The sequence below is a fragment of the Agelaius tricolor genome, unplaced genomic scaffold, assembly GCF_023055355.1.
Source record: "Agelaius tricolor isolate 1412-34295 unplaced genomic scaffold, bAgeTri1.0.p SCAF_8, whole genome shotgun sequence".
Classification (NCBI taxonomy): Eukaryota; Metazoa; Chordata; class Aves; order Passeriformes; family Icteridae; genus Agelaius; species Agelaius tricolor.
This window is the reverse complement of record NW_027269268.1, coordinates 19,349,375-19,362,128: the sequence shown is the minus strand read 5'-3', so window position 1 is coordinate 19,362,128 and position 12,754 is coordinate 19,349,375. Positions and strand designations below refer to the sequence as shown.

Genomic DNA, 12,754 nt, shown 5'->3' with positions numbered 1-12,754 from the left:
GTCTTGTTTGGGGTTGCTGTATTCAAACCCCTGGAGTTAAGATTTTGTGATTCAAAAGTCCTGATTAATTGTTGAGGCCTCCACTGTGTCAATAGAGTATAGTTTTGTATCCCACTTACATGAGAATCAAGGGCCTGCTTAGCTTCTTTTAAAAAAACTGACACTTTTTCAAATTCCAGTTGTTTCTGAAAATCAGTGATTAAAAAATGTGTGTTCTATATTCTAGACAGCAGAACTTTCTGTAGTTGTGTTAGAGGCTTGCTTTTCAGAGGTGAGCAGAAGTTCACCTCTTCAGCTTGAGGAAATACACTGATAATGTTTTAGAGAACCCATTGTTCTGACCCTCCTTGGGCTAATTTTGCACAGCACTGTGAACTAAGAGCTTTCTAGAGGAACAAAACACCACACTGCCACATTTGGTCACTGAGGTAGAACTCCAAACATGCTTTGCAGTCCCGTTTCTGGTTTTTCAGCACACACATGGCTTTTGGTACAAACCACTGTTTCTAATGAGCTCCCCAGAGATTTCTTGCACCCTTGAGCTCTTCAGTCATGCCCTATGGACTTCATGTTTTTCTGTTGCTAATCTTTCTCTTAATCTTTGAGTGCTTCACAGCTGGGAGCAGAGTTGGGAACTGTCTGGACAGCTCAGCAAAGTGCTAGGGAGAGGAAAAGGCCAGTGAGCTTAAATCCTTGCTGTACAAACTTGGTGTTTTGTGTCAGAACATGGTATTCTTTCACTGTATCCAGAGATACACAGGGATGTCCTTTTGCCTGCAGTGTGTAGATCACTACATAACTGCAAATGCATGATGTTTCTGTCTTCACTTTACTCCTAGCAGAACATTGTATATTATATCAGTGGCAAAATGTGAGGGCAGGAGATGATGCTACTAAAACAAATATTCTCCTTTGTTTTTCTTTCTAGAACAGTGCAGCAAGTGATTTCACTAATTGCAAGGAGGAAGTGGAAGACAGCGACACTTATGAGCTTATGTCAGGCTCAGAAGCTCCACCAGGCATGGGTAAGTCATGTTGTTAGACAGCTTTGTTGGTACTGTTCAAATTAATGTAGCATGTGATGCATCAAATGAATGAATTCCTTGGCAGAGAGGGCAAGTTACTCTGACCCTTTTAATTTCCACATGTTACTGCAACTTCCAGGGAGGGCAGATGTCCTAAAAGGAGAAGGCAGCTGAGGGATTCAGTTGGGATAATAAAGTTCTTGCTCAGTAAGAGAGACCTCAATGCAACCACTCCTCCTTTTAGACTCTGTAAATTTGTGGTCTCCACTCTGAATCTAGAAAACTGCTGAATTCTCCAAGCTCTCAGAGAAGAACCTTTATAAAAGGGGAGGCACTTGCCTACAGGTGCAGTTGAGTCCTGTGTGGAGGCACAGATAGTTGACATTTGCAGCTTGATGTTCCTACTTCCAAACATAGATTGCTGACAAGCCTGTTGATGATCTGTGTGGTCATATGCATTCTCCTTGAAAACTGCAAAGTTGCTTGTTTGCATTTACCAACGGCATATATTTTTGCATATATCTTACAGTATCATGGATCTAGGAGACTAAATTGAATCCTCTTTTAATCTTGTTGACAATTTTATTTTTTCAACTGTCTCATATATATGAAAAGGATGTTTCTTAGTTGTTAAGTTCAAACTGGTTGCTTTAGCACTTAAAGGTAGATGATAGACACTGTGAAAAAAAAAGGTTTGCTCTGATAAAATTTTCAGTCTCTGTCCATTGTATATGGGAACACCTCAGGGTGAACACCTGGAGAAAGAGCATGAATTGTACCGCATTAGCCAGGTAAATGCCCTAACCTCCCATTTGAATCAGTGGTGAAAGGCAGGCTTCACCAAAGGATAACTCGGGATGGAAACCTACCTTAAGGGCTCAGTAAGGTCTGCTGACAGATCGTGTAGTTTACTCTGTTACATTACTGAAGTTGACTACTAAAATTTTGATGCTGTACATAGTGATTAAAATGTACACTTTAATGTCCCTCCACTTTGTTCTTGGTCTGTGGACCAAGAGACTAGAGACAGAAGAGCTCTATTTCCACAAGTCTACAGTCATGTCTCCCATGGACCATGTCTATTTCAGTTGAGAGAGATTCAAATCAGCACCCAAATCCCATTGTACAAAAAGCAGTAACACAGACATGTGAGTTACAGCTTTATTTTGCAAAGTGTTGCACTGTGCTGCTTTGAAAGTCAGGTAATAGAAATTCTGGAGGCAGGGAAAATGTGTGTGATTTCATTCTGACAGCCACTCTAGAAAAGTTTAACATTGCACACACGAAGATCGTGTGTATCAGAGTAGCAAGATACAGCAAAAACCTCCACTGTTGATTTAGTAAATATTTAAAAAGCTCTTCACTGATGGTATGAATTTGACAGCTTTCCTGCTGTATCAGTTCATAAAAGTTTTATTAGCCATTGTGTTGCTTCTGTAGGAATCCTTGAAACAAGAAGTGCTTCCAGATGGCAATTTTTAAATGAAATAATGCTTTCTTTAATATTAAAAGCCAAACAGAACTCAAGAGATCAATATGCAGTTGGATTGAGATGCCAACAAGAAGTTGAAGTGGATGAGGAAAAGAAGGATGACCTAAAAGACAGCAGAGAGGAGACAGAAGATGAAGATGAAGAAGAAGAGGATTCATACAGCTATCACAACAGTCCTGGCAGCTTGTATGTCAATGTAAGGGATGAGCTCAAAGAGAGCAGGAGAGATTGCTTTTTCTGCAAGAGACCACCCCCTCCTCCCCCTCGAAATCTGCCTGGCATCCAAAGACAGGACAATCTGCAGAATTCATCACAAGGTACGATCTTGGGAGGAAAATAACCCTGGATACAAACACATGCAGGGGCAGACAATGTACTGCTGCAGAGATTGGTTTAATCACTTGTAGAAGTAGCTGGGCAGGATGGCCCTAGTGCTACAAGGCAAGCTTGTGCATATGAGGCCCTGTCTCTGCAAAACAAGCATCTGCAAGTGATCTTTGCTGTATCAAAATACTCATGACCAGGTTTGTCAGGTAATGCTGTGGTATGGGCTGCTGGGTTCAGCTTTCCCTCATTCCACCCATCTCAAAGAGCTGCCAAATAGTGCATGGTGCACTGGATTTGCAAGAGAGGCTTGAAACAAAAATGAAGCCTGTATTTTTGTCAAGTTGACTTCATTATTTACCATTTTAAAACATTAAATGCTATTATGAATTTATATACAAATATTGAATTCTATTTAATATACAGCTTGAAGTTTCACAGGCAGAATTAATAGAAAGTGGCCACGCAGAGAGAAGTAACAGTATCTTACTACATTAGAACCAATATTGTAGTTATATAGAAGTAAAAAGTTATATTGCAGATTAAAAAGAAAGGCAAAAATTCTGACAAATGCTTTTCCTTTTTTCCTTTTTTTAATACACCTGTCCCAGAGTAAAAATCTAAAATTTTGTGTTGTCATTTGATTAAAGTGATGAGAAACTCAAAGTACTATTGCATCTGTTTCAGGAGGGATGATCATCAATTTTTCTTATTGCAAAAAACAAGTATGCAAAATAATTCAAGCTTAAATAGCAGTTTTAAATAGTTACATAGGGAAAAAAAAAACTTATTTGTTATAGACACTGCTGATACGTGTGCACACAAATTGCTTTTCAGCTTCTCCACAGCTTATTACTGTTAACTATGTTTTCAAACCTGGTGTAACCTATTAGAGTCTTAAATTACCATCACCAAGCACTCTGATGTTCACATAATTAGGCAGAAGTAGCTTGCTATAGGTAGGGTTTTATCCTGTGTTCTGCTGTGCAGGAAAGGTATAGCTATAGGTAGAAAGTCGTAAGTGAATTCTATGAGAAAGATGGACAGCATAAAATTAACATTAAAAGTGCATCTATATGTGTGTATAAATGAGGGATCAGTTTTGGCACACAGGATTTGTTGGTGTAGCTTTGTTATAAATGCCTGTTTTGGAATAGTTCCTATATGGCTACATCACCACAGTAATGTGACCCTCTCTGCCAAATGCTCTCTGTCTGCATGTGGGTACCAGAAGAGAAAGTTTCCTGGTGTCCTATGCCAGCTCCTGTGCTGGTAAAGCAGAGTTCATCTAAAAATGCTCCTGTGGGACTAGTTCATTTAAAACGTGCTCTGAATTTTTCTGTGTTTAGCTGTGGTTTCACCACTGGAAAATGCAGTATCGGAATTCCTCCAAATCAGGATGATGTTTCCTTTCAAAGAGAAGCTGTAATGAGTTACTGCTACATATTTTCAGCCAGCTGCTTGCTTTAGGAGTTGCTGTGCAGTACCTCCAAGGCCCCTCTTCAAGCCTGTGTTTTGCCAGTGGCCTGAGAGTGCCCCCTGTGGGAGTTGAAAGAAAGAATGTCCTACACAGAAAGAAACAGAACTTATATAGTGACCTGGAAATAAAATATTATTCATATCATGCACGGCAGGTGTATTCACACCACTTGTGGTTTTAAAACATCTATCTTAGCCAGAATGCATGTTAATGGTACATACTATTATTAATACATCCCATAACAAATATATCCCAACTTATAAAGGTTGTTTAGCCCATCTGAACCAAATAAACAGGTAATTCTTTAAATAGCAGCTAAAGAATTGAAAACACCAGTAGTGGCCACAGCCGAATTTAGCAGATACACATATGTGCAGGCAGTAAATTACAGCACGAGGGAAACATGAGTAAGTACAAGGATTCCAGGCAATAGGTCTACTGTTTTTGCAGGAAAGATGGGTAATCATGCCAAGGAAGTTATAAACATTTATGGGAACACCAGCCTCAGTGACAGCTTCTAACTCAGCAGTTTGTGGGTGTTTTAAGGAAAATCAAAACAAACCCAGGTATGGGGGAAACCAACAATGCCTTTTAATGCTGTAAAAGGCAGCAACTAGAGAAAAGCAAGTTCTGAGTAGTTGTACTATGAAATATATGAAGTATAGGGAATACAGAGAGACGTGGAAGTTTTTGGAGGGGAGAGGGTTTGGTAGTCTTAGCATAGATTGTAAGAGGTCATACATTTTACCTACATTATAAAGGCCTTTTCAATTTCTTTTTCACCTTGGCCCACAGTAGATCTGTAAAGTCCTCAAAACCCTGTGGGATATTGAAGAGGTAGGAAACACAAAATCCAACATTTCTTAAATTAAGTTTCAATTCTTAAATCATTTTTGCAACAGGTAACAAACAGCTTGACTTTCCAGAATGCCAAGGGCCGCTTCTTGCTTGGCTTAACCATGAGTTACATGCTAGTTACATGTTGGTGTAACTCTCATGAGAGCAACTGGGGCACTCAGTGTTTCTGCAAATAAATCCCTTTTTTTGTGGCTAATAGCTAAGCATCTACATTTGATAATCAGGTGTGAAATCATGAAGAGGCCCTGAAGTTGGAATTATTCCTTTGGGACTTCCTCTCTACTGAGTTAGATGATCAGAATCCTCTGAAAATGAGCATGCTTTAGTTTAGAAGTGAAATGAGGTCTCTGTGCTACTTTAGGAAACTCTGAAGCTTTAAAATAAGTCATCATCTCCTCTCTTTACCCTGTATATGCAACACAATTCCTTCCTTTTTCAGAGAGGACTTTCGTGATGGACAGGAGTAAAAGAGAGCAGGGTGATGGACTCCCAGCCGCATGCTGTGGAGAAGACCAGGGTTCCTGTGAGGAGGACAGCGAGGAGGAGCACCCCTACACTTGTGTGGCACAGGATGAAGGAGTGTACGACCTCATCCTGGGGCAGGAGGAGCAGGAGGAGGAGAAAAGGAGGCACTGCAGATCCTTCATCATTAACAGACCGCCAGCCCCTGCACCCCGGCCCGTGGTCAGGGAGGAGAACACTCCCTACATTGTACAAGGTTGGTGCTGCTGCCATATAAATATTTTCTGGGGGGATGTAGACTCTTCTCTTGGTCTCTTCTTTTTTGAGCAGTAGCATTTTCTAAAAGATTAAGATCCCTGTTCAGCTGCCTTCAAACCAACACATTGTTTGTTTCAGTCAATCTATTCTCACCCTTCAAATGAGCTGACATCTCTGAATAATTTTCAGTTTGCAGCAGAGTAAATATCACAGTTTTTATTTAGCTTTTAAAAAATTATGACAATATGATAGAAAATGAAGAATTGCTAGGCTAGCTCTGAGTGTGTATGTTACAGCAATGCAATTTAGAATGTGCTATTTGAATTGACTTTCTTTCCAGTTTCTTTATCAAAATGGTTTTACTTAAGGCTGAAATCTCTCTCTTTGATTTACTTTTTTTTCTTCTGATGAGAAGAATTCTCTTTTCTGGGATAAATGCCTGTGTGAGGATGATTCCTCTTTCAAATACCTTCTTCTTTCAAATACCTTTTCCTTTCGAATACCTTTTCTCCAATTTGAGATGCTAGGAATGGGCATTTCTAGATAGGATCATTGTATTTCTTGAAGGAAAAATTATGTCTTTTTACCACTTCTATGAAAGCTGGGAAACTCTTTTGAGCTAATTCATGGAAATACAAGGCCAGAAGGGATTTCAGATATCTTTATAATCCAATTCAGACGGAAACCAAATTTGAAAGTAACAAAAGGAATTCAGTGGATATACTGCAGAGATCTCTTTGTAAGTCCCAAAATCCATCCTACCTGCATCCCCAGCCTGTTCTACAAAAGCCTGCCAATGCATAAGAATAGATGGTAAAAAAATAGGCTGTCAAAGGACACCATTAGGTTACTTACTAACTTCATGCTGTGCATGTTTTACACTAGAACAGAATTAATACTGCCCAAGACATCCTACTAAATACAGAATAGCACCTCCTCTTTCATGCCTATCTTAGTTGTGGTTTCTTTTATTCTTCCTAGCTAGCTCTTTTACTCCAGACTGTAACTCCAGGTTAGGGCCAGAATGCATGGACTAATTCATTCATCATTAAGTTTCTCTTTCTTCAGTATATTCAGGAGGTACAAGTATGAATCATTACAGTGTAGTCCAAGAATGGATGGGCATAGAGAGGCTGTTACAGCTCCAGAAGTCATGAAATGGCTGTTTTTACTGAGGTTCCTAGAGCAGGGTCTCAAATATTGGTCTACTGTCATCATAGACAGTCCAGTAACTTGGAAACCCTTAGTGGAGATGCTTTATTGGGGAGATTGCTTTTAGTGTCTTTTATTGTACTGGAGTGCTTCTGCTTTGTTTATTGGCTAAGGCAGATGCTATCAGAGGAGCTGCTCTGATGGGGCTGTGGTTCCCCATGTGTATATACATATATTCATATGTTCACACACAGAGTTTTTTACCTTAGCTTTCATGAGCATGTAGTGGTAGACAGATTATTTTCCAGTAGTTCTATGAAATCAGCCTCTGACTCATGTTCATTTGCTTACACAATTCATGAGGAAAAATGGAAACACTTCAAGAAAGCTTCAGCTGACCACTCAGGTGTCTGTTATCCTACCTATCCTGCTAGTTCCAGACCTAGAATATCTCATTTTTGTCCAGGGATTCCTGAGATAGGTAGTGAAATTTTAGACAGAAGGGATATATCTTCAGCCAAAAGATTGTTTTCTTGCTACTTGGATTGGCAATGTTTTTTCCTCCACATTGGTTAAAAAATTCTCTCTCTAGTCCAGCAACATTCCAGTTTCCAATTTATTATTTTAGGGCTGTTTATATTTGATTTTAAAAAAATTGTTTCATCTGTATGAACCAGGAAACTTCATTCCTGTCCATCATTAAAACCTGCATGTGTCTTCAGACCTTCCTTTATAATTTTAACAGTGTAAAATACTCTAGTTATGCATATACACATTTTTCATCCAGCAAATAAATTGATGGTGCTTTTGGGGTTTGTTTTCATCTATTATATTAAAAAGAGCACCGCAGATATTGCAAAGTCAAATAATCAAAAAGTTAGAATTGAGGTAGTTTTCCCCTTTCTCCCTGCCAGGAACATTTAAATAATACAGTAATAAGTAGGTAGCCATATGTAGCTATTTATCTCAGATATTTTCTTTCATTTCATCTAGTGTTTAAAGTGGGTGAGCATAAAAAAACTTCATTGTTTTTCACTCACATTTTGTTTAAAATATAATTCATGCCTGCTACTAGGCCCATGTGTTATTTCAGACCCTCCTGTTACAAACCCTTTGATTCTGCATCCACTGAGTTTTGGGATGCCCAGTATGAAGTAACTAAGATTCTTGAGGTGAACAAAATTACATAACATTTAAAGCAGAGCCACCATTGATTTCAGTGGCCACTAAGAGTTCTCAGAACTTCAAATTAAATCCTCAGTGTGTCTGGTCAGTACTCTGACATGAGGCAGTATAAGTTGGGTCGCTGCCTTAAATGACTTGTGTGAGCCTTGGCTAGGGCTTTCTTGGAAAGAGAAGAACTGTCCTGCAGAGCAACTTCTAGTTACCTAACTGAGCCATCCTTCCCTCCTCTGTATTCACTTTCTATATGCTAAATACCTTTTAATTTCTAAAACAAATTATTTCATATGCCTGTAAGAAACAGATTGTCTTCACTGCATGGTTCTGGTTGGTCTTCAGAGCTGTTCCCTTCTGGCATTCAGTAAAACCCAGCTTCTGTGGAAAAACAGAATGGAGTAGGATGCACAGAGAGGGGCTATGTTAAGGCTACACATTTGCTCACAAATGGATCCCCATGTACTTTGGGAGTTCATGAAAAGTTTCACGCCCCAAGGATGGTAGAGGCCGGTGTGATTGTGCCATGCAGATATGCAAGAGGAGTATTTTTTTTCTCGTACTTTATGTACCCATAGATGGGCTCATTTATTTGGTGGAGGGAAGTAAGCATTGCATAGCAGAAATGCCTTTTGCCTCCTTGATTGCATACAGGTGACTCTTAAATTTATTTTTATATCCATCTGAAGAAATTAAATGGCTAAATTTCCTTTAGTGCTTTCACCACACATTGAATGAAGGCCATGACATCACAAAAGAGTGATGTCTCCTTTAAGCAGAAGTGGTGGTGCTTCCATGAGAATAGCAACAAAGAAGAAAACAAGCAAATAGCTTTCTTTGTAATTAGCAGCTTTCAAATACATGGAATATCAAGTTTACACTGGGCAGAAGCCTGCTCCCTGTAGTTTACCCCACTTGGTGTTCTGCAGAACAGGATAGGGAAACTGTTGATCTATAGAAAGCAAACATGGGACTTGACCAGAGTCACTTTCAGAGCAAGATCTACACTTCAAAACCTAGGCAATAAACAGTCTGTGATGCAAGTTGTCACAACTGAATTACCACAATTCACAGTTTGAGCATCTGCCTTAAATTTGCTGACACATAAATTCTGGGAAACATGGGGGAGTTGAAAGATTTAAAACATAAATGTTCTAATCGCTTATACTCAATTTCATTTATTATACTTTCAAATTTTAATGAACATTCAAACTGCTGTATTGAACACTGGTAAACAGACTGCATTATTAACAGAGAGTAGATTTGTTCTTTAATTTAGTCCACTGCAAGAATTTTATCTTGTGTGTAAAAGGCTCATCAGCCAGTGGAGCTGCAAATTGGTGCCAAGTAGCTCATTGTCCAGATGGTGTGCAGTTTTACTGTGCTCCCTTACCATTCCTTAGGTGCTTAGTATTCCTCTGAAGGTTATTTCAGTGTTTTGTTCAATTGTCTGCTGCCAAAACAACTGTTAAATAAACATCTGAAGGTGTTGTGTTTTCAGTTTAGAGTGCAATTTTAATGTTCCCTATTGATACCAAGTTTGATTGAGCGGGAAACCAAAGTCCTCTGTGTAGTTGTAGGAGAGATGCATGAGTTTCTGCAATGTCCCTGCCATTTCTGAAGCCTGACCTACCAGGAATCCCTCAGGGTTAAGGATTACATTACTATCCTGGTTTAATCATTACCTCTCATCACAGACCACTAGTATGAAAGGGTTTCTCTGCAGCAAGAATACCTGCCCTACAACAGCATAGATTTCCTATGCTATAGCCTTTATTTCTTTGCAAACCTCTCACAAATCCCTGAAGGAATGTATTTTCTCTTCTGTGCGCTGAAAACATTTTGCTATTCAAAGATAGCTGTCTGTGAGACCTCACCGTAGGTTTAAAAATTAGAAGTGAAAAATATATTTTCCAGTTACTGTTCCAGTGGAGAATAACATTCTCATTGCTCATCAAAATCACAGGGTATGCAGAAGAAGTAGCATCCAGTGGATATTTTTAGGGAAGAAGAATATCTCACCTACAGAACAGACAGCATAAACCCACTGAAGTGAATAAATAAAATCCAGAACAGAACTGTTAGTGTCTTGGAAACTTATCATGCTGATTACTGGGAAATATAGTGATCACATCCTGAGTCAGTAATTCTTATTAAGCCAATTGTTTAAATGCTCTAAAGCAGGGGTTTCCAAAGTGAAGCCTCAGAGGCCATGCAAATTGCAAAACATATATGTCCCACAGAGGGATTTTGTAGTACTCTCCTACAGTGAGTATAAAGCACTGCACTGCAGATGAATTTCAATATGTATTCCTAACTTAAGGGTGTTTTTCCATGAATTAAATACTAGGAAGCACTGTTTGGCCGACACTTAGACAGGTTTTACAGTCCTGGTTGGGAATGATATACCAGCTTCACCCACTATCTTCATTCAGTCAGATTTTTTGCTATCTGAACTTTGGTAGATTGAAACAAGTACTGAATAAGGTGCAGAGAGAAAAAAATATTTATGGGATGCTGTCTGGCTGCAAACCAAACTGTTCCAAATGCCATATTTCTAGTAAAAACATGTAAAGAGTTCTTCCCTTTTTGCTTTTCTCTACTCAAGAAAAATGGGACTAAAGAAGTATATTCAGGTTTTACACCCTGGAGCAAATACTCCTTGAGTATGTCACTCAAGTCCTTCCAGCTTCCATGATGCACTAAGTTCAAATTCTGACAAGAGCAGAGATGTGAGGGCTGTTTTCATTTGTATGGTACTGGGGTGCATAGTACATTGACACCACCCTCTGAGCAGCTCCTTAAACTAACTGGTGCCTCTTCTACTCACTCACTCACTCACTCACTCACTCACTCACTCTTTACCTCTTCTGTAAGGAGGGGGTTCTGGTAATATTTTTATTATCTTGCTTAAGTGTAGGGGAGTCATCTCTCTAGAGTCTCCTGAGGTCCCTCTGTGACAAAAGTTGCTGAGATTTTAACAGATTTCAGCTCATATTTGTCAGGCTCAGAATCTCACTGCAAATTGTGAAGGGAATTGCTGGTGAGCATATGTTTTATTTTTGGATTAAGATTTTCATTTCATCATTGCACTGTAATTCCTTTTAAAATCATTTTGCTTTTGGTCTGAGAAAATGTAGAGGTTCATTCTCAGCCAACTAAACAACTGTGGAAGGTAGAGGCTGGCAATAGCCTGGGGAATTAGGATGAGTGGATGTGATGCTGTCGCTGAAAAGCTCCAGCAATGTAAGGGAGCAATGTGGCAGGTTGGTGTTTCTGCAGGGGCACTTGGCATCACCTAGTCTTTATTCTAATGAAATGGCTGTTGTGTGTTCTCAAAAACCTCTTGAGTGTCAGGCTGCCCATTTAGGCCTGATCAGAATTCCTGTACCAGTGTAGATGTGGTCACTCGTTTTCCTGCACTGATACACTTAAAACTGCTCAGTCCTTTTCCCTTTGCCTCATCATGGTGTAGGTGTACCCAGACACCAGTGCTGCCCTCACAGGACAGCTTCTGGAACTTGAGCCTCTGTTACCTTGCACCATACAGCCAACCCTTCACCACAATGCCTGGACCTACCTAGATCAGATTCATAAGCCATGATGATATGCTTTTAATCCATGCCCAGCTGCCTTGCCTTGTGAAAAGAAAAAAGTCTGTTTACAAGGTCCCATTATCTTAGATGATTTCATGTTATGAATCACTGGAATTTTTTGCTTTCATTTTGAATATGTGAAATATTTTGTATAAATTTTGGGAGTGGTCATTAATCATCTCTTATAAAACTTACTGGTTAGCATTGCATTGGTGACCTCTCTTGAGTCCTCATGCTGAGTGATGTTTGGTGTGTTAGCAAACAAAACAGACAAAAGGAAAATAGATCTAAAAAGATGTGAAAGAACATCTGCAGAGTTCTCCTCTCCTGAATAATAAGCATCATTCTACTATATTCCTTCCTTAGTATTCTCTGTGTATTTGCCATCTCTTGCTGTGCTACATCTAATTTACAATCCAATCCCTACCAGAAAAAAAGAACTTGGAGGTTTTATTTGCCTAGGTGCTATGCATACACAGTTTAAATGTTAAAATATTTAAATAATGTGGAAAAAAATTGAATGGACAAAGGCAGGAGTCTCTCCCTGCAAAATATCCTGAACAATAATTCACCCCTCCTTCTCCATTCTTCCATTAATCACGAATTAATTACATGATGATTCTAAAATGAATGAAGCAAAAACCTACAAAGAACAAGGAGGCAGCTTGTAAACCCACTGTAATTTGCAACTGAGTTGTGTTACTAAGTGCAACCCTAGTGTACTAATTATTTGAAATATCACTTAGCCATGTGTTCATATAAAGATTTTGTTTTCCTGTATTTAAAATTGGAATGTTTCCTATGGAAAACAGTAATAGCTAATTTTGTTTGGAACATCAGCTCAATGAAGCTGATGAATAAATGCATCTTGAATTTCCTAAGCAAGCTGAATTCAAAATAGTGATATTTATTGATAGATTGTTTTAATCAC

General features: G+C 39.0%; 1 protein-coding gene across 1 annotated transcript in view; it reads left to right on the top strand.

The window, feature by feature from the left end:
- The window catches only part of BANK1 (B cell scaffold protein with ankyrin repeats 1), a 135,038-nt gene that overhangs the window by 109,376 nt on the left and 12,908 nt on the right, over nucleotides 1–12,754 (top strand). Inside the window, exons 9-11 of the mRNA XM_071431846.1 lie at nucleotides 929–1,025; nucleotides 2,538–2,834; nucleotides 5,619–5,897. Coding sequence (XP_071287947.1) covers nucleotides 929–1,025; nucleotides 2,538–2,834; nucleotides 5,619–5,897 — 673 coding nt within the window. The remainder of the gene's footprint in view (nucleotides 1–928; nucleotides 1,026–2,537; nucleotides 2,835–5,618; nucleotides 5,898–12,754) is intronic.